At 48.2% G+C, this 22438-nt stretch overlaps 1 protein-coding gene across 1 annotated transcript in view; it reads right to left on the reverse strand.

The window, feature by feature from the left end:
- The window catches only part of NWD1 (NACHT and WD repeat domain containing 1), a 66485-nt gene extending 46220 nt beyond the window's left edge, over nt 1-20265 (reverse strand). Inside the window, 8 exon segments of the mRNA XM_068534966.1 lie at nt 288-405; nt 2352-2511; nt 8546-8865; nt 8868-9799; nt 13498-13798; nt 17911-18033; nt 20192-20229; nt 20232-20265. Of these exon segments, the coding sequence (XP_068391067.1) occupies nt 288-405; nt 2352-2511; nt 8546-8865; nt 8868-9799; nt 13498-13798; nt 17911-18033; nt 20192-20229; nt 20232-20265 (2026 nt within the window).
- Between the last annotated feature and the right edge of the window lie 2173 nt (nt 20266-22438).

Below are 22438 nucleotides of genomic sequence, written 5' to 3' on the forward strand. Positions count from 1 at the left end.
CTAAGGCAGTTTCTTGACCTTTGCACTATCAACTAGCCCTAGATGCCAGCAGCATGCCTCCCCCATTCGTGACAACCAAAATATCTCCAGACATCACCTAGTGTCCCCTCGGGGGGGCAGGGGATGGTGGCGCAGAACCGCCCCTGATGAGAACCAGTGCCTTAAAAGGAGCCAAGGATTTTGAACTTCCCCCTTCCCCCTTCCCCCTTGTCAGGCTCTGGAAGGTGAGCGCACCGCAGAGGGTTGGGGACCTGCTCAACCCCCTCCGAGTTGGGTCTGGTCCTTACCCAGCACGTCCTGCTTCAGCTCCTCGATGCGGCCTGAGTGGACCAGGTGGTAGGGTAACTCCTTCAGCTTCCGCAGGTTTGCAACCGTGTCTGAGAACCACAGGGGCTGAGGGGCCACCTGCAGAGGAGGAGGGGGCTGGCAGCCAGGCCACTACGACACAAGCTCATTCATTCACTCCACAAACATGGGCCAGGCAAGGCACCAGGTGATGCTGGAGGGTGTGGGGATGGGGACACAATTGCAGACAGAGATGGCCCACACCATCCTCCACCCACAGGCTGGGCTGGGAGAGGAGGGGCTTGGGGCTCAGGATCCAAGGGGCATTGAAACTTGGTCTCACAGGATAAATAGAAGCCTATCTGGTGAAGTGTGTCGGAACCATTGGCACTTCATAGCGAGGGACTGCCATGTGCAAAGGCCGAGAGGTGGGAGAGAGCAGGACAAGAGTTTGGGAAGGGCTGAATTATAAGACAGAGTGGGGGATCATGGCAGGGACTGAGGCTAGGGAGGTTGTAGAGAGTAGATCACAAAGGCACTGAGGAGGTTGGACTGGAGGCAGAGGGCACTGGGGAGCCATGAGAGGTGTTAGAGGAGAAGCATGATCACATTGGATGGTCAGAAGCATCTGACCATGGAGGACGGACTGGAGCAGGAGATCCTGAGGCTAGGAGACCAGGAAGGGCGTCAAACCACATCCCAAAGAGAGGATGTGGCTGAGCCTGCAGGGGTTCTGGGTCCACGGGAGAGGATCTGTGAGGTACGGGAGAGGATCTGTGAGTTACCGGAGAGGACAAAGGGAAGCATCGAGAAAGAATCAGGCCTGGCCCAGCCTCTGGCCTCCCCTGTCCAGGAGGGGAGACAAAGAAAAAAGAAAAATCAAACTACAACCACTACTTAAAAGTGTATCTCCTAGTTGAAATCACTGTGCTACAGTTATGCAAGATGTTAACAACAGGGGAATTTAAAAGAAGTGTCCACGGGAACTCTCTGTATACTCGTGACAACTTGTCTGGAAATCTAAAATGATTTTGAAACTAAAAGTTTCTTTTGAAAAGTCTGAGTTCTGCCTCAGAGTAAAGAGAGCATGGAGTAAAGAACAAGTAATCAAGGGACTTCGCTGGCAGTCCAGTGGTTAGGACTCTGAGCGTCCACTGCAGGGGACATGGGTTTGATCCCTGGTCTGGGAACTAAGATCCCACAAGCCTCGAGGCACAGCCAAAAAAAAAAACCAAACAAAACAAGTAATCAAGAAGGAAGGAAATCACGGAAGATTTCCTGAAGGAAGAGGCATTTGAGCTGAGCCTTGAGGGTGTTTGAGAGGCAAAAAAAAAAAAAAAGAGGTAGTGACTTGCAAGCTAAGGACCCCAAGTCTTAGAGCTCCCTGGAACAAAAGAAAGACTGGAAAGAAATGTGTGAATAGTGAGTGGCCTGGGGGAGGGAGTATAGGAGCAGATCTTCCCAAAAGGGGGAATTGTAGGCAGTTTTATTTTACTGTTTGATCCTCTCTGTGTTCTCCAACAATTACACACTACTGTCCTAAGTGGAAAACAAAATAAGTGTTATTTTTAAAATGAGCAATGCTTTGGGGGTACCAATAACTGGAAATTGGATTGTTCCAGGGAATTCACAAAGGAAAACGTCAAATCCCACCCCACCCCACCCCCGCATACACACACACACACACACACACACACACACACACACACACACACACACACAAAACAGGGAGGAAACTGGTGTGTCCCAGGAGGAATCGAAGCATAGGGAATTAAAATTCTGGGACGCCATGACTTTGGGGATATGCTTCTGAATGTTGTGATTGTGTTTTCTCCTCTGGAAAGTTGGGCAGGAGGGTTGCATAGTCCTCATCTGCTGCTCGCCACCCTCCAAATAATGCTCAGCGGCGGAGGTGACATCTAACCCTCCATGGGTAGAGAAGAGAAGGCGGTCAGGAGGGAGTTTGGGGTGGAAATGATGGATAGAAGGAGGCGTGTGGTCCCTGCTTTGCAGGTGCAGCAGCTTGGAGGCTCCAAGTGGGGAGCAGGGGGCCCTGGGCACCTCACCTTGCGGTCCAGGTTCAGGGGTTTCCCCACAAGTGGCAGGGTGATGAGTTTCTTAGTCCCTTGGCTCCAGGTCCCTGAGAAGAAGTCGGCCAAGACTCCATGACCCTTGGCTTTCTCGGGCCAGGACAGGTAACGCTCTCGGACCACCTCGGCCAGCTGTCTGCAGAGAGGGGACACTGGGCGAGCTCAGAGGTGGTCACTGGCCTTCTAGGAGGCGGTTCCCCAATGCCAGACCACCCTAAACCACCTTCCAGATGCTTGCTGGCTTAGCTGACCACTATTTGTTACCTATTATTTATCTCTCAATCGGCCCATCTTACTTTTATTCCTTAAAGATATTTACTTTAAAGAGGAACATTTGATAAACAATATGGAGTTACTGTATAGCACAGGGAATTACACCTAATAATAACCCATAATGGAAAAGGATCTGAAAAAGAATATATATATATACATATATATATATATAACTGAATCACTTTGCTGTATACTTGAAACTAACACAAAATTGTAAATTAACTATACTTCTATTTTAAAAAAGGAACAGGGGGGCTTCCCTGGTGGCGCAGTGGTTGAGAATCTGCCTGCCAATGCAGGGGACACGGGTTCGAGCCCTGGTCTGGGAAGATCCCACATGCCGCGGAGCAACTAGGCCCGTGAGCCACAACTACTGAGCCCATGAGCCACAACTACTGAACCCCGTGCACCTAGAGCCCATGTTGTGCAAGAAGAGAAGCCACCACAATGAGAAGCCTGCTCAATGCAACAAAGAGTAGCCCTTTCTCGCCGCAACAAGAGAAAAGTCCGCGGGCAGCAACGAAGACCCAGTGCAGCAAAAAAGATAAATAAATAATAAATTTAAATTTAAAAATTAAAAAAAAAAGAATGGGGAATCCTCTGTTGGAGCAGGTTTGGGGGCAAGAGACTTTGCTAGACACAGTCATGAGGTACCACCATGTTTGCGACACCTGCCCCCTCTTAGCCACTGGCAACCACTAATCTACTTTTTGTGGATTTGACAATTCTGGACATTTCACATAAGTGAGATCATATGTCATACCATCTGTGCTCAACACTGACAACCCCCTGCCTGGGGGCATGCCTCAACCTCGTCTGTCTAGGCTTCAATAGCAGGAGTCTACAATAGGGGGAAGGAGACTCCAAAGGGACGTAAGAGCAGGTGAAGATCTGTGAACAATCCTGGGCCGGTGCCATTTTCTTGTCCTCCCTAAACCTGCTCAGCTCAATATTAGGACCTGTACCTCTTTGCACCTCCTCATCCAAGTTTGCAGCTGAGTCTCCAAACTCAGCTGAAGGGAGGCAGAGTAGAAAGCCTTCCTCCATTTGTCAGATGGGGAAACTGAGGTTTGTGTATTCATGTCCCTGAATGGCCAGGGGAAGAGGAATTCAATTCCATCCCTGCTCTTGAAGATTTTGTGTCTCAAGTCTAGAGCTATGATGTCCAATGTAGTAGTCACCAGCCACACATGGGCATTTAAAGTTAACAATTAATAGAAATAAAAATCCAGTTTCTGGATTGCATAAGCTGCCTTTCAAGTGGTCAACTGCCACTGCAGCTTGTAGTTACCACATTGGACAATGAGATACAGAGCATTGCCCTCATCACCAACATTCTATTGGACGGTGCTGGAAGGACTGGGGAATGTGCCCACAGACAGCTGAACCACTAGGTTAAGAGCCCTCCTCCATCCCCAAAGACATCCCTTTGACAATGTGGACCCAAGACCTCATCTGCCCCCCAACATGGGACCTGCCTTGCCTGCACTGCAGACCAAACTCTGTGTGTGAGGTCACACAGCCCTGTGTTTGATCCTGGCTGAGGGATCTTGGCCAGTGATGTCCCTTGGCAAGCATGATCTTGTTATTCCTTCCAGCAGCCATACAGAACAGACACTCTCCCAGCTACCCCTCTGTACAGAGGGGGCTCGGAAAGCCCACAATGCATGCCTAACACAGCATTTCTCGGCCTCCCACTGTTGACACTAAGGGTTGGATCGTTCTTTGTTGTGGGGATTGTCCTGTACTTTGTAAGATGTTTAGCAGCATCTCTGGCCTCCACCCACTAGGTGTCACCAGCATGATAGATAGATAGATAGATAGATAGACAGACAGATAGATAGATAGATAGATAGATAGATAGATAGATAGATAGATATATGATAGCTTATAGATAGGTGTACATAGATGCATGTATGGATGGACAGATGAATATGATAGATTATAGATAGATAGATATGATAGATTATAGATAGATGAGGTAGATAAATAGATGAATGGATGGATAGATAGGTATTATGGTAGCTGGATAGAGAGCTAGCCAGACAGTATCTTTCATGCTAAGCCAGGGTTTCGCACCCTCAGCACTACTGACAATTGGGGCACCATGAGCCTCTGGTGGGGGAAGGGTCCTGTGAACTATAGGGTGTTGGGCAGCATCCCTGGTTTCCATCCACTAGACCCCAGTAGCACCCCATCCCCCAGTCATGACAACCAAAATGTCTCCATTGTTAAGTGTCCACCTGGGGGGGGGGGGCACAGAATCTCCCTAGGTAAGAACCACTGGCCCAGAAGTACTCAGATCTGCTCTGAGAGCCAGGCTCTCAACCATCACTCTAGGTCAACTCTGTGTGTAAACATAACATATTTTCATGCAACAGGACATACCAAAATCACCTCCCCTAGAGTCACCCTCCAAAGACCACCTCCCCTACCAGGCACTGAAGGAGGGTGGTCCTCCACCCCAGGAGGCCCCCAGCTTTACTAACTGGACCAGACATGGGGCCAAGAAGGCCAATTGATGTCTAGCTCCCTAGATTTTGCAACCAGGACTCAAGAAAGAGCCAGTATGATGGCACCAGTTCTCCAAAATGGGAGCCCATGATACCAACAGAAGCTGTGGCAGGGAATCTACACTTACAGAGGAGAAAGGAAGAGTCTAGAACAGAAGCCAATGTGCAGAGAGGACCCAGAGGGAGAGGGGATGAGAAACTTCCCTGATTCTGTGGCTTTCTGGTTCCCATGACAACCCCACCTTCCATGTAGACTTCATCAGGTTGGTCTGATGGCCCACCCTTTTATTCTGGAACATTCCCTGGTCTGTCTCTGTGCTCTTGTAGAGTCCAGGCCAGGCCTCCATGCTGTGGGCATCAATCACAAAATCTGGGGTACAACATGAAACCTGGGCTACCCCTCCCTGGAGTTGGCTATGGGGTAGCCCTGCATCCCTTGAGTTTCTCCCATGGCCATGGCATAAAGCTCTTATTTCTAATGTGATAGTGTGAGTGGATTTCTGTTCCTGGCAAATAAACAAACAAATAAAAAGCCCACTTACTGGGCTGGTCGCTGCCACCTTGATTTGTGGCAAAAGACAAAGGTCCAAAAGAGAAAACTGCCCCCCAAGCTGAGAAGAGGAAAGGTGCATTGTCCAGCATTTCTAATGATGGGCATGAGTGTCTCCTGATGGCTGTTTGCATTAAGGTAAAGCTTTGTTGCTCGGTGTGCCTGCTAATTGGCCTCCGTCCCACCCTCCCATGGGATGCTGGGTGCCTGTGAAGAGCACACACCTCTCTCCTGCTCATTATTTCTGACTCACCATCCACACCTGGCATCTCTGACCATCATGACCCTGGTTGATCGGAGTTTGTTCAGCAACTGCATTGAAACCTTCATTCCTTAAACTCTATAAACACATTGGAATTGGGTTTTCCTATTGCTTTTTGTCGATTCCCATGCTACAAAGACTGGAATTAACTGTAGACCCATGCTTGTGTTCAATTCTTCAGAGAAGTTTGCTTCAAAAAGATTTTTCTGAGGTATCCGCACACATTGCTTATTAATCACAAGGGGGTATGTTGCAAATTTGCGGTAGGAAAAAAATGCCCAAGAAGGATCGAATATCATCCAAGTTTAACCTGAATGTCATCATGAGGAGACATGAGATCAACCCAGATGACAGTGTACCGACTCCCCTCCACCCCCAGGTGTGTTCCCTGGACCAGTAGCATCAAACGTCGCCAGGGAGCTTGGGAGAAACACAAGATCCCAGACCCGCTGAATCAGAGTCTTTATTCAAAAACAAGACCTGAGATACATATACCCATTGAGGGTTAAGGAGTGCTGAGCTACAGAACAGCTGGTCTGTACTCTTCAAAAGGACAAAGACAGAGAGTGGAACATTCCAGATTAAAGGAGGCCAAAGAAACTTGACAGCTAAATGCAACACGTTATCCTGGATTGGATCCTGGGATGGGGGCAAGGGGAGGGGACAGCTATAAAGGACATTTTTGAGACAATTGGTAAATTTTGAGTATAAACTGTGTATTAAATAATATTATTGCATTTATGATACATTTCCTGAGTTTTAAAATTGTCTTGTGGTGATGTGGGGTTCTGATTGCCCTTGTTCTTAGGATATATGTGATGTATTTAAGGGTGAAGAGGAATGATGCCTGTAATGAATTCTCAAATGGTTCAGGGAAAAATTTTGTTTGTGGGTGTGTGTGTGGATAGACAGAGACAGAAAGATGAATGGATAGATAGATGATAGATAGATAGATAGATAGATAGATAGATAGATAGATAGATAGATAGATAGTTGATAGATAGATAGAAAAATGGAAAGAAATAAAGAAAGAGAAAGCTAATATGGCAAATTGGTGATTGTGGGGGGAAGGAGTATGGCAGTATTTCTCAACGAGGACCTATCCTGCCTTCAAGGGACACTTGGCAATGTCCTGAGACACTTTTGGTCGTCCCAGCTGGGGGATACTACCAGCATCTAGTGGGTAGAGGCCAGGGATACTGTTCAACATCCTACAGTACACAGGATGGCCCTACACACTGCAAAGGATGATCTAGCCCCAAATGTCAATAGCACCAAGGCTGAAAAATTCTGCTCTATGGGAGTTCTTGGCACTATTTTTGCACTATGGGCGTTCTTCCTCTAGTCTATAATTTGAAAGTATCTCTAAGTAAAATGTTTGCTGAAGAAATACTCTAGACAAATGCATAGAGACAGATTAGTGGTTGCCAGGGGCTGGAGGTCGGGGAAGGGGAGTTACTGCTGATGGGGATGGGGTCTCCTTGTGGGGTGAGGAATTGTTCTGGAGATGGATAGTGGTTGCATAACACTGTGAATGTACTAAATGCTGCTGAACTATACACTTTAAAAGAGTGAAAATTATGATACGAATTGGACTGGGTTGAATAGTGTTCCCCAAAATTCGTATCCATGGGGAACCTGTGAATGTGACCTTGTTTGAAACCAGTCTTTGGGGAAGTAGTCAAGTTAAGATGAGGTCATACAGAGACAGGCTGGGACCTGGGACCTGGGACCCTTTGCTGCAGTGCTTGCACCTGGACAAATGTCTCTTCCAGCAACAAAATACAAAGAAACTATAAGGGACTAAAAAGAACTGCGTGCATGCACAGTTGGGAAAATTATGGACAACAAGATACAAAAAGACCAAAAACCCAGCTGCCACTTCTGAAGAGCTGGGAGCAAAAGCAGGGTACTGTGCATGCCCCCTGCACACAACCCTACCAGAGTGGTGGGCAAACAACCTAAGCCACCCCTCTGGCTCGACCCCTGGACCTGCCCCTACCCTCACCCTATATAAGGAACCAGCTCACTCCCCCCTCAGGGAGCGAGCAAGCAGGGGAAACTGTTACCTGTTCTCCCTCCCCTCTGCTGCATCAGGGGCCCCAATAAAGCCTTGCCTGAATTTCTTTTCTGGCCTCTTATCAATTTCTGTTGATTAAGAAGGCCAAGAACCCTGGTCGGTAACAATACTGGATGCAAGTGGGCCCTAATCCAATGAGTGATGTCTTTCCAAGAAGAGGGAAATTCAGACAGAGAGACACACAGGGAGAAGACCACAAGATGGTCGGAGGTGGAGATTGGAGTGATGCTTCTACAAGCCAAGGAATGTTGAGGGTTGCCAGCAACACCAGAAACTAAGAAAAAGGCCTAGAATGGATTCTCCTTTAGGGCCTCCGGAGGCAGTGTGGTTCAGCTGACACCTTGATTTCTGACTCTGGCCTCCAGAACCACGAGAGAATAGATTTCCATTGTTCTGAGCCCCCCAGTTTGTGATTTTGTTATGGCTGCCCTTGGAGAAGAATGCATGTGTTCTATCTCAATTCAAAAAAGAGTGCAAACAACAGAGACTCACCGGGAAGACACAATGTAGCCCAGCACTCGGGCCACCAGGAGCTGCCCATGTGTCTGCTCCAGGCGGGCACACAGCTGGTGCATCACTTCCTTAGCAGTGGAGGCCCATTTCCGGGCCTCCTCGAAGGCCAGCCTCAGCCGCCCCAGGTGCCCACACTCCGGGAGGCTGGCCCAGAGCAGGTCCCTCTGCATCAGGCTGAGTGTCCTCCTCGAGGCGGCCAGCAGGAGCTGAACCATCTCTTGCCCTTGGTTTCCAGAGAGGGGTTTCACCTCCCAGTAAGCACCTGGGTCCGTGAGCACCTGCCGCATGGTGTCTAAACCCCACCCCCCCCCCGCTGTCCTGAGCAGACCGAGAGGATGAGGTGGACCCTTGGGGGGCACTTGGGAGGCAGCCGGGGGACCCTCCGAGCACGGTGGACAGAGTCTACCTCATCCACTGAATCCAGCAGGATCACGAGGGACTCAAAGTTTTGGCAGGAGACGGTGTGGGGGAGGGTGTGGAAAAACTGGACCACCCTGGTGTGGGCCTCCAAGACCTGGGCAGGGGGCAGGGGTAGCCCGTAGGCCAGGCACACCTGGAAGCAGATGCTCTGGCGCAGGCCTCGGGCGTCGGAGCTCATCTGTGACGTCCCCAGAAGCCGCAGAACGGTCACTGTCTTGTGGCCAAGCAGCCCTGGCATTTGCTCAGCCAGCTTGCACATCAGAGCAGTCTTTCCGATGCCCGGGGGTCCAAAAAGCACCAGGGGTGGGTGGGGGTGGCCGTCGCTCTGCTGGAGCCGTTGCCCCAGCTGGGTTAGGAGCTCCTGGCACCCACAGAAGGTCCGGGGGGCCTCGGCACTGAGCCCCAGGTGGTGGCAGATCTCCTGATAGAGCCATGCCAACTCCTGCCTGCCTGCCTCCAGTTTCTGGAGGCACTCGAGGACCTGATGGTTAGCCCTGGCCACAGACTGCTCCCCCAGCTCCTTCGGGTACCGGCCGTGAGCCTTGTTTGGGGGGTCCATCAGGTCTCGGCTCCATGCCAGGTGGTGGGCCTTGAGAACTCCGGGCTGCATGTCAGCGATGTGCTCCTGGAGGCTGCTGAGAAGGTTCTGGGCGTCTGTGTCCAGGCAACCGGCTGCAAGCTGGTCCACCATCTTGAGGGCACAGACCTCCAGGATGTGTTTGTTGAGGTCTTGGATATCTCTCAGGAAGACGGTCGCCCCCTGGTCCCCGTCTGTTGAGCTCAGCAGGCCCCGTTCTATTTCCCCCTCGATGACTGCAAAAGTGGAGGAGATGGGAAGTGAGTGTGGTCAGCATTATGTCATCAGTTGGCTCGAATGGGAACACTTGGGAGACACATTCTGGGGATGGAAACATTGGTTCTCAAGCTTAATGTGTTCCAGAGTCACCTGGCATAACCACAGACAACATGCAAATGAATGCCCTCCAGTGTGTTCCAATAAAACTTTATTTACAAAAACAAGCAGTGGGCCAGGTTTTGCCCTTGGGCCATGGTTTGCTGACCCTGCAGCATGCATGCAGCAGCTGCCCTGAGGACCTGTATTTTCCAGAGCCAAGAGCTCACACTGACTTCTCCCTGGAGGCCATTGTTTTGAAATAGCAGTCAGACTTGAGGAGTTATTTTTGAAGCCTCCCTGGGCTCAGCAGAGGATCCCAGCTCTCTAGCTGAGCGAGTCAGGCCCTTGGAGACAGGACTCAGTCTCAGAGCCAAAGACAAGAACCACTCAAAAGTCCTCCTTGGACTGACCTCACATGCCCCTCAGCCCCATGAGTGAAGGTCAGAGATGAAGGCAACTAACAGTCCCCAAACGGGATCCTTCTTGGACACATTTTGGCATGAACCAATCCAAGACCATCTGTTCTGCCACCAGCAGGCTGTGTGACCTTAGGCAAATCACTGCACCTCTCTGAGTCCCTGTTTCCTCCCTTGTAACATGGGTGTATTAGTCCAACCTTGAAGGGGCTGTTGTGAGGATTTTCTATGAAATAATGCTTGTGAAAAGCTGAGCACCTTATGCTGAAGGAACAAAACTAAACTCAAAAGTTTACAGTCTGTGATCTTATCTTCTATGATACGGTTGAAATAACAAAATAAATGAGATGGAGATGGGTTAATGTTTACCAGTGCTGGGGTTTGTGGGGAGCGGTGAATGCTGCTCTAAAGGGACAGCGGGGGGATCCTGGCAGTGAGGGAACAGTCCTGTGTATTGACCACGGTGGTTACTTGAAGCTACACAGGTGAGAAAATTGCAGAGAAGGAAATGGGCGAGACAAACATACACACACACACACACTCACACACACAAATGGTGTCTGTACAAGTGTGCTCTCTCTGGATTGTAACAATATCCACTTCCTGGTTGTATAATAATATTGCACTCTAGTTTTGCAAGATGTTACCTTTGGGGGAAAATGAGTAAAGGATACCTCTTCCTCCTTTTTTTTTTTTTTTTTTTTTTTTTCTTCTGGCAATTTCCTATGAATGTCTATTTCAAGATAAAAATTTAAAAAAAAAAAAAGAAAGTTGAGCAAGGTGCCTGGAAAATAATATGCTCTGAAGATGCCGTCCATGACGTGCCCCTGAACTCCACAATGGTTTGCGCTTTCTGCTGATGCCAAGGAGTTTCTATTTGTTCTTTCAAGTGGGACTTCTTAATGGGCGAGGTTTGACATGATTGCATAGAGATCTCATTGTTGAATGAGATCGCGGCCGGGCCAAGACCCTTTAGATCCCTATAATGACTCCATTAGGTACTACCTCTGACTAGTTCCATTTTACAGATGAGGAAAAGAGAGTCCAAGCTGCCAAAAGTCAATACGGCTGGAAAGGGGCAGGGCTGAGATGTAAATCCAGGCCCATCCCATACTTGGCCCCAGACGCCGATTACGGTCCTGATGTCAGACATCTCTATGAGAGCAATTAGCTCACTTGGCTTCGTGTCATAGAGCAAGCAATAGCAACATGGTAAGTGCACAAGAAACAGTAGCCTTAACATTATTATCCATATAAAAGTGTATTCAAAATTGATATGTCAGGACTTCCCCGGTGGTACAGTGGTTAAGACTCTGTGCTTCCAATGCAGGGGGCATGGGTTCGATCCCTGGTCGGGGAAGTTCCGCATGCCGCACAGTGGGGACAAAACAAAAAAAAATTGGTATGTCATTACTAGCCTTGACCAAAGGGTCAAGGTTAGGATCACCTGTGATGTCAAGTAGGCCTCAGGTACCCCTGATGCGATGGGATGGGGAGGGAACTTTACCTCTGCAGTCTTCCTCCCCAAAACCTATAATCCCAATTTAATCATGAGAAAATACCAGCCAAGCCCAGATTGAGGGACATTCTACAAAAGACCTGGCCAGTACTCCTCAAATCGGTCAAGGTCATGAAAAACAAGGTCATGAAAAACTGTTACAGATCAGAGTAGCCTAAGGAGACAAAGGACTAAATACAATGTGGGATCCTGGGACAGAAAGATATTGATGGGAGAACTGAGGAAATCCAAATAAAGTCTGGAGTCTAGTTACTAGTCATGCACCAATATTAAATACCGATGTTCATTTCTGAGTTCTGGCAAATGTACCTCGGTCACGTAAGATGTTAGCATTACGGGAAGCCGGGTGAAGAGCATTCGGGAACTCTACACTGTCTTTGTAGCTTTATAATGTTGTAATTTTTTTGTTCATCTAAAATTATCCTGAAATAAAAATTTTAAAAATTGGTATGTCTTTACTAGAATGTATATATATAATCGATAATAATCATATATTTTAATAAAATTAAAATACTATTAATAAATATCACTACATTCAATATCTTTAACTAAATCAATATATTTAATATGTTGATAAAATGAATTCATATATTTTATAATGTGGGTAATATAAATTCATATATTTAATATTTTTGATAATATAAATTCATATATTTGATAGTGTGGATAATAGAAATTCATGTATTTAATAGTGTAGGTAATATAAATACATATATTTCATAGTGTGGGTAATATAAATTCATATATTTAATACTGTGGGTAATATAAATTCATATACTTAATAGTGTGGGTAATATAAATTCATACACTTAATAGTGTGGGTGATATAAATTCATACATTCAATAGTGTGGGTGATATAAATTCATATATTTAATATTGTGGGTGATGTAAATTCATACACTTAATAGCGTGGGTGATATAAATTCATATATTTAATAGTTTGGGTGATGTAAATTGGCATACTAATAATCCATAAGCTGACATTACTAACTCATAAGTAATAAGAAGAACCTATCTCTTGCTGACAGCCTGCAGTGGGGCAATGGCTTGATCACACTGCATTTTTAGAAAAATCTTTCTGGTAGCCAGTGTGGAGGATGGAAAGGGCAGAGGACAAGGCCAGGGGTGAGAGGTAAGGGACCAGCTGGGAGCTGGGTGGTGGACTTACAGTCACAGGGGGGAATCCCTATTCTCCCGCTTGGGCAAAAGAGACTCCTTCTTCCTCTGCCTCAGTTTTCACCTCAGAGGCAGGTGCATTGATGAAGGACGACTCCTTAGCAGGGGCCGGCTCTCGACTAACACAGGGTGACCCACTCTTCCAGTTTTCCTGGAACTGTCCTGGGTTTGGCCCTAAAAGTCCAGCATCGTGGGAGTGGCTCAGTCCCAGGCAAACGGGGATGGGGTCATCGTAGTACACGTCCCCCAAAGCCAGGAGCCTGCCTGGGAAAAGGAAAGCAGCCAGGGGAGGAGAGAAGAATCCTAAGAGACTGAAATTAACCAGGACTTGACTTAACTCTCTTGGCTCAGAAAAATAATCTTTCTCAGAACTAGGGCTCCGGGAGCTAGGTTGGTTTGGCATTTATAGAAATGCAGACTGTGGCGTTTGGACAAAAAGTGATGTGGATTTTAAATGGGTGGATGTTTCCTGGGGACCCGCAAGGGGAGTCCCGGCAGCCTCACCTGACCGGTGGTAGCGGTGCCGCTTCTCCTGGGTGATGAGGCCCAGCCTGCGGGCATCCCGGGCTCCAGAGCGCAGTGCAGAGGTCAGGGTGGCCTCCTCGGGCCCACGGGCCTCCCCGCTGCTCAGGGTCTGCAGCAGGTAGGTGGGGGGCACGGCGTTCTCGTCTGTCCGGAAGCGTCGTGCCGCCAGCTCCAGGTCACGTGGCCTGGCGCTCAGCTGAGCTTTCAGCGCCTCCCACTCCTTTTCCTCGATCAGCAGCGAGGGGACGGGACGGGGGCTGTACTGGTCACCTACGAGGGCCTGGAGGAGAGAGGGGTGTGGGGAGTATAGGTTCAGATCTTGGCTTGGGCACTTAGATCTGTGACCCTGGGTGAGGCATGCCGAGCCCTTAAAGTGGTCCTGGTGGTTGTACCATGGAGATAATTATATTAAAGTAAGCAGATAGGTTAGTGGGTCCCCAGAGAAAGAGAACCAGCAATGGCTTTCTTGACATAAGAGAAACCATTTTGGCCTAAGCCATTTTGTGATCTAAGCCTGGCTGCAATGCTTGTCCTTGAACACATCTCAGTAATCAATGATCTTAAGGGAAGTGAGGGAATGCAGGAATAATGGAAATGCAGTCAAGAAACAAGAGTCCAGCGATAAAAAAGAGTCCTAGCTCCTCCTCAAGGGATATACATATAATATATCTTTGAGTTCTGCAGGAACTAAGACCCCCTACCCAAGTGGACGGTAGAATGATGATGTGGACCCTCCTAACTTCAATCAACTAAAACTTGGACTCTGTGGACCTTTGCCCCAATTCTATGCTGAAGTCTCCTCTGCTCAAGCCCCTTCATGAATATGCATGTACCCTGAGCTTAAAACATCCCCAGTTTTGCTGTTCGGGGAGACACTGCTTTGGGAAAGGTCCCTGGTGTTCCCCTTACTAGCTGCAAGTCATAATAAATCCTTCTCCTGCTCTTCCGCTCGTGAGTGAAACAACATTGCCTGCCATGCCAGTAAACAAAGGATGTTGCAGCCATCGAACCATCACATTACAGCCTCCCTGATGGTGAGCCCTGAGGAAACTCAGGAGGGAAACAGGATGCCTGCCATCAAGCAGTCAGCCACTGCAGCCACCCCCAACGATGCACCCTGAGGAGACTCAGGATGAGAAAGCACAGGATACTGGCCCCATATAGCTGAGGTACATATCAAAGGAATAATTTCAGTGAGCCCAAGCTCTTGCATCTTCCCATACATAGGAAAGCAATAAATTCCTTAACTTAAGATATCTAGTTTTCTTTAACAGTAATCTTTTGATATTATTACTACATGGTCTTTGTTGCAAAAACTCCTATCTATATATCCTGGCTTCCCCCTTTCCTCTTTGGAGCAGTCTCTCTGTGTTATTTGAGTTGCTGTCTCCCAGGCTTGAAGTCCTAAGAATGTCCACCAAATAAAACATAACTCTCAACTTTTAGGTTGTGCATTTTTTTTTCTGTCGACATGATTTATCTAAGGACCTTAAACTGGAAGACTGTCCTGGATTATCAAAGTGGGCCTGAAATGTAATCCCAAGAGTCCTTATCAAGAGACAGGCAGAGGAAGATTTGACACTAATAGAAAAGGAGAAGAAGATGCTATGACAACAGAGGCAGAGACTGGGGGGGGGGGGGTGGGGGGGGTGGGGTGCAGCCGCAAGCCAAGGAATACCTGGAGACCCCAGAAGCTGGAGAAGACAAGGAAGATTCGCCCTGAGAAAGCTAGGAAGGAGCGCGACCCTGCTGATACCTTGATTTCAGACTTCTGGCCTCCAGATTATGAGAGAATAAATTTCTGTCGTTTTAAGCTCCCTGCCCCCCACATTTGTGCTCATTTGTTATGACAGCCACAGGAAACGCCTTGTTTACCTATTACTAGGTGCTGGCTTGTCCCAGCAATAGAGCTGTGACAAGAATGAAGGCCTCCCTTGGCTCTGCCCAAATCTCATGCTCTGATGTGGCCCTGGGGGCAGGACTGTCCCCAGTAGCAACCAGGGAGCAGGGCCAAATTGGGGGGGGGGGAGGTGAACATGGGTCTCCAAAGTGCAGGGTGGATCCTGTCTTTAGAATTTGATATTTTGTTCCTAATGGATTTGGGGGGGGTCAATTTTGATATTAAAAAAAACCATTGCATTAAAATATTAATTATCCTGATAACTAAGATTTTGGAAGGATTTGCAAGGTCCCTGGGCCGTTTGGGCCTGGGGGAAGCTCAGAGATCACCCTCCCTCCTGTCCCCCATCTCCTATGCCACCTGGAAACTGCATTGTGCTTTTGACTGCCTGCCATTGGGTTGCAAAATCGAATTCTTCCTGGAGTTCATTTTCTCCCCATCTCCCTTTTTTCTCTACAAAATTTTTTTCTTTGAAACACAACAAAATGATCAATCATCAGGCTCAATCATCAGCAAAATTAGAAGACTGGAAAAAAAATGTGTGAAGGAGATACGTGAGCCAGATGGTACAGCCTTTCAAACATTAGGATGTATTTTAAAGCAATAATTAAAATAGGAAACTATGCTCAACACTTTTTCATAACCTGTAAGGGAAAAGAATCTGAAAAAGAATATACATGTATAACTGAATCACTTTGCTGTACACCTGAAACTAACACAACATTGTAAATCAACTATACTTCAATAAATAAATAAATAAAATAAAGTGGTTCAGACTTCCAGTTATAAGATAAATATGTCCCGGGGAGGTAACGTACAACATGATGCATGTAGGTAACACTGCTGTAGAGTATATTTGAAAGTTGCTAAGAGACTAAATCCTAACCATTCTCATCGCTAGGGAAGAACATTTTCCTTGTTCATATCTATATGAACGGATGGGTGTTAACTGAACTTATTTAATAATCATTTCACAACACATGTAAGTCAAGTCATTATGCTGTACACTTTAAACTTACACAGTGCCGGATGTCAATTATATCTCAATAAGATTGGGAAAAAAAAGAAAAATTGATGTCAACATACAAAGAAAAGTATAGAACAGAAGAATGGAAACACAATGGTAACTGTATAGGTAAAACTTGCTACATAATAAAGAAAGCTTTTCGCATCTGCTGCCAGGTCTTAGTCTTTTTTTTTAAGGAGACAATCTCTAAGGCAGCACTAGAACTTCTGGAAGTGCTGGAAGTGTTCATGTCCTTGCTGTCCAATATGGTGGCCACTTGACACAAGTGACAGCTGAACCACTGTAATGTGGCTGGTGCAACCGAGGAGCTGAAATTTTAATTCTACTTGACTTTAATGAATTTAAATTTAAATCACCACATGTGGTTCATGGCTACCGCATTGGGCAGTGCAGTTTTAAGGCCAAACAGGCCTCATCTATTTGTCTTTATTTCCCTAGGAAACCGCTTTCATGTGGGGACCACCCTTTCCTAATTCCTACATTCTTATCTCCAGGAGAGGTTTTTTTGGGAGCTGCTCAAAGCTTCTTTGTGATTAAGATGTATTGGGCAAAGCTACTTTCAGGACTTTTTTCCTCTTTACTTCCTAGGACAGGGGTAGGCAAATTTTTCCAACAAGGGCCAAATAGCCAATATTTTCAGCTTTGCAGGCCAGACGGTCTATGTGGCAACTACTGAACTCTGCCATTGAAGCTGGGAAGTAGCCTTGGGCGATATGTAGATGAATGGGTATGGCCGCGTGCCAATAAAGCCTTATTTACAAAAACAGGTAGGGGGCCGGATTTGCCCCATAGACTGTGGTTTGCTGACCCCTGCTCTAGGATTTATGAGCCAAAATGCCATAGTTCTTGGTGTATCTGAAACTTGGTGATGTAATAAATCAAAACTCTGGAATATCAGTTGCTGATCATAACCCAAACCATTAATTGTGAGCTGGAGGTTGTTCTGGTGTCAGAGGGAGGGTAGTTGGGGACGAGAGAAGACCCTGATTGGTCTCACCTAGGGGGGGAAGTTTGCCCCCGAGGCAGGCTCCAGATAGGGCCACAGAGTCTGCTCCCAACACCATGGGGCACATTGGAGAAAAAAATTTTCGATACCCTGTAGATTTCCACCTTCTCTATGGTTTTCTAGGACCTCAACGTTCCCCAGACAAAGTGAATGAGGTGAAAAATCCGGGGGGAAGTTTCGGAGCAAATTCTAAGATCCCTTTGGGCTTCAACACTCTGCTCTCCAGCTCACCTGCTGCTTCCACTTGACTGCTAATGTCTGGATCCCAGCTAGCTCCGCAGAAAAATGAGTGCTGTGATCGATTAGCAATGTCTGCCATAGGCAGGCTACGAAGATTGGGTATGATAGCAGAAATGCCACCCACTTCCCTCCACTGACAGGTTTGGCTAAGAAGTAGGGGCCATATCCTGGTGGTGGAATAAGAAGTAAGAGCTAATCCATCCCTCCCAAGAGACTCACAACAAAAGCTGGCCCTATGGATGTTTTCCGACGCCAGTCAAGCTCCTCCAAGCAGAGTTCCGTGGTCATGTGGTTGGTGGCCTCGGTGTTCCAAATACCCCACCTCAGATCAACCACTTGGAAATAACAAGCGTGGGTTTGTCAGGAAGGTGGTAGGATGGGTGATTTTTTTAAAAATTCCCTTTGATAAAGGTGTAAAATTTCTTCAGTAATTTAAAAAATTTTTTTAATTAATTAATTAATTAATGTATTCATTGGTTGGTTGGTTGTGTTGGGTCTTTGTTGTTTCTCTAGTTGCAGAGAGTGGGGTCTACTCTTCGATGAGGTGTGCAGGCTTCTCACTGAGGTAGCTTCTCTTGTTGCGGAGCACGGGCTCTAGGCCTGCAGGCTTCAGTAGTTGCAGCACGCAGGTCTAGGGCATGTGGGCTTCAGTAGTTGTGGCGTGCGGGCTCAGTAGATGTGGCGCACTGGCTTAGTTGCTCTGAGGCATGTGGGATCTTCCCGGACCAGGGATCGAACCCGTGTCGCTTGCGTTGGCAGGCGGATTCTTAACCACTGTGCCACCAGGGAAGTCCCTCTTCAGTAATTTTTGATAGCCCCTCTTCAAAGAGGGATGTCTGGATCAAAAGTATTTGAATGACACCCATAATCCCAGTGTAATCATGAGAAAAATATCAGACAGACCCAGATTGGAGACATCCTGCAGGACACCTGGGCAGTCACCCCCAAGACTGTGATGGTCATGAGTACAAAGGAGAAGACCAAGGAGCTGTCCCAGCCACAGGAGAGTGGGAAACTGTGACAACTAAACGTTAACGGGGTTCCCTGGCCGGGGTCCTCAACCAGAGAGGGGACACGAAGAGAAGACCTGGTGACAGTCAAATAAAGTCCAGAGGTTGCTTAATGGTAACGTCCCGAAGTCCATTTCTTAGTTATGACAAATATGCCCCGATGATAGATGTTTACAATATAGGGGGAGAAGTAGGTGTGGGGCATATGGGAACTCTGTACCATAGGCAACTTTCCTGTAAATCTGAATTCTGAACTCAAAAATTTACTTAAAAACATTTTTAAAAAAATTTTAAAGAGCTTGGGCATTTTCAAACTGTTCCTTTTTAAACGAGGACATGTCCACACTTGTTCGCAGAGCTTTCTTTGCAAAGGAGGGTTTTCATTTGGCCAGAATCAGATGTGGCAAAGTCTCCTTGGCAACCGCACGCTTGTGGTCCATTTTTGCCTGCTAGGCAGAAGCCGGCCAGGCAGAAGGGTTCAATTCAAGTAGTGAAGCTGACCCCGCAGAAAGCTGGGGTGAGGAGAGGGGGATGGGACTCAGAATGGTCCCTGCCTCCCTAAATTCCTTTGCCCAGAGGGAAAGACATAAAATTCCTAATAAAACTACAGCACGGGGTGAAAGGACTACAGTACTGGATGTGGCTGGAGGAGGAAGGGGAGAAGGAAAAAGTGTCAGCTACCAGCTCTGGGCAAGAACCTTCAACTCTCTGGGCCACTGCCTCCCCGACCGCGTCTTGAGGATGTTTACTGTGCTAGTCACGCAGCGCCTGGTGGACGCTAAAGGGATGAACATGGGGTGTTTCATCGGTGCTCAGCACCTATGTTTTCCTTTTTAGTGTCTCTGCCATTGAACTATGTCTCATGATCAGTGGCGGGCAGAGTCAAATTCCCATCACAGCACCGCTTCTTTCTTAGGAATATATAAATGCTGGTGGGGGCCGTTGGTGTGATGGATGACAGCCGTAAATGGCAAGGAGGCACCATCACCTGAAGCTGAGACTCCAAAGACAGTTTGTTGGTTTCCGCTTGCAAACGTGCAGGCAGCAACATCCCCGCCCTGGGATCGGTGCACTCTATCTGGGGCCCGTGGTGACTGCCCGGCTGGTACACCACTAGTGTCCCAGGAAAAAGGCACGCCTCACCTGCCTGCCCACCCCGGATATCCCACGGCCCTCTTAGATGCCCCCCGAAGCTGCCCCAGTGCAGGGAGAGCCAGGGAAGGCAGGACAAAACAACAACAAAAGTGAGACGCCCAAGGAGCAGGGTTGCAAGGCAGCCACTCCTAGTACTTTGCCACGCCACCTGTGCTGACCGCAGTGCCTGTTGGCCATGACCCCTCCGCTCTCCTTTTTTAAGAGGACTTTAAGCCTCCATGGTGTAACGCTGGCACAGGGTCCCTCTAAGCAAAGAGCCCGTGTGATTGCCCGGGTGGCACACCCTCGTTCCCTGACCCTCAGGCAGTGAGGAGCAGTCGGGCAATTACCTCGGACATCAGGCCGTGCTTCTGGCACAAGGTCTGTACTACGGGGTAGGCGGTGCTCTGTAGGGCTTCCCTCTCTGCATCCGTATCTGCAAGGAGTGGCAGGGAGGATATGAATAGGAAGAACCCAGAACTCTTCCCTGCCCCACGGCTCTGCTTTTAGCCTCATTTGCTCCCACCAAGGCTGGGACCCTTCACAGTGAATCAAAAGATACAAAAAACAGGGGGTAAACTAGAAAGACCAACTACGCCCGGGACTTTCCTGTTGTTAGTGCTAAAAGTCCCACATCCCAGGAAACCTCTCAGTCCCAGCTAACCAGGATGGTTGGTCACCTTAGATGAGAATTGCCAGATAAAATACGGGACACCCAGTTGATTTACATTTCAGGATAAACAATGAAAAACTTGATAGCATAAGTATAGCCCACTCCATAGATCCCAGGATTTGCATTTCTGATAAGCCCTGTTCAACTTGCACTCGGGATAAACACCAAATCATTTATTCACATAAGTATGCCCCTCTCTGCACACTATTTGGGATATAATTATACTTAAAAGATTATTGGTTGTTTATCTCAAATGCAAATTGAACTGGGTGCCCTGGTTTTGTTACCGGTGGTGGTGGTTTGGTTTTTTATTTTTGCTAACTCTGGCAGCCCTACCTAGGGTAAACCTGGATTCTAAGACTTTTTCCACCACTTGACTTCACTGTGTGGCCTTGTGCCAAGTGTCAGGCTATCCTCGGTTTCCCCCTCTGTAAAACGGGGTTGATGCCTCTACTTTGCAGGGCTGCAAGCTCCCCAAAGTCAAGAACCTCTGCCTGTCTAGGTCACTGATAATTTCTCAGCCCTCAACCCAGGGGCTCAATAAATGTTGTTTCTGGTGTAAATCAGGTGTTTTTGGTTTTGTTTTAATATCTGGAGAAGAGGTTATTAAACATTTGCCAGCACACACCACGCAGTCTTTGCCTTCATGGAGCTTACAGCCTGGTTGGAGGAGTCAGACATTAAATAAACACGTAACTTGAATAACTACAGCTTATGGGGCCTGGGGCTTCATGGGTTCCAGGACCTGCTGGAGCCCAGTATGACTACAACACATGGGGGAAGTGAGAATCAAACCAGATATAGCTGAGGAATGAACAGGGTCCCCTTCATGCAGAGCCTTGTAGCTATGGGAAGATTCAGGCACTTTTTAAGCCTAGAGTGTAGAATGTTCATCGTTAATATTCGTTGCAATATCATTTGCTACTCAGAGTAACTCTGTCAAGTCAGGCTCTGAGCCTGGCTTATGGAGGAGGAAACAGAGGGTCAGGGAGGCTCTCCCTCACCGGTTCCTACGTGGGTCACTGACCCGGCTGCATTCACATCCAGGTCTCTTAGAGGACCCTGCGAGACATGCCCATTGCCCTGGTGTCGCCGGAGCTCCCAGCCCTGCCCTGTCCCTTACCTGAGACCGTAGAGCTGATGAAGATGGCCACACTGCTGGATGGAAGTGCCGGGAGGGGGCCTGACTGACCCTGGAGAGGCCGCCGGTGGGTGCCCGGGCTGAGGGGCCTGACGTTCATGCTGCCCGCCCACCTGGACAGTCCTTCCCCAGGAAAGGGCCTGGGCCTCAGAGACCTCACGCCAGTGGCCAGATGGCCTTCCTAGGAGGCCAGCCAGGCAGGGCCATCTGGAGCGGGGCTCCCATCTCACTCTCTCAGGTCCCCTCGGCTACCTGCAGTCTCTGTCACCTCCAGCGCCCCCTGGGGGCTGAACCAGTGGCTCTCCACTGCTCTGCTTGGTCTGCGAGCGCTAATGGGGGAACGTTGGACAGCGGCCTCCCAGCCAAGGCCCCTGGATGTTGACTCCCCCAGGCACCGGAGCCTTTTGCCCCTCAACAAATAGCTCCTCACCCCGGGAGCTCAGCGGTCACCATAGCAACTGCGGTTTCCTGGCGCTTGGTGTTGGGGTCCAGGGACCAGCCAGCCTCCCAAACACCTGGGTCTCTTGGGGCTCCATGAAAGTTGAGCCTGGGCCCAGGTGTGCAGATGGAGGCCGTGCGATGCTGGCAGCCGTGCCCAGTCCTGGCAGGACAGGCAAGAAGGACAAACTCAGTGGAACGCCCCCCCACCCCCCGCATCCTGTGCTCACTGATGAAGCACAAGTGCCAGGTGTACTATTTAAGCCAGGAGTTCTCAACTGGGGGCCATTCTGTCCCCCCTAGGGGACACTGCAATGTCTGGAGATATTTTTGGTTGTCACGACTGGGAGA

Source organism: Eschrichtius robustus, chromosome 2 (genome assembly GCF_028021215.1).
Source record: "Eschrichtius robustus isolate mEscRob2 chromosome 2, mEscRob2.pri, whole genome shotgun sequence".
NCBI classification, from domain to species: domain Eukaryota; kingdom Metazoa; phylum Chordata; class Mammalia; order Artiodactyla; family Eschrichtiidae; genus Eschrichtius; species Eschrichtius robustus.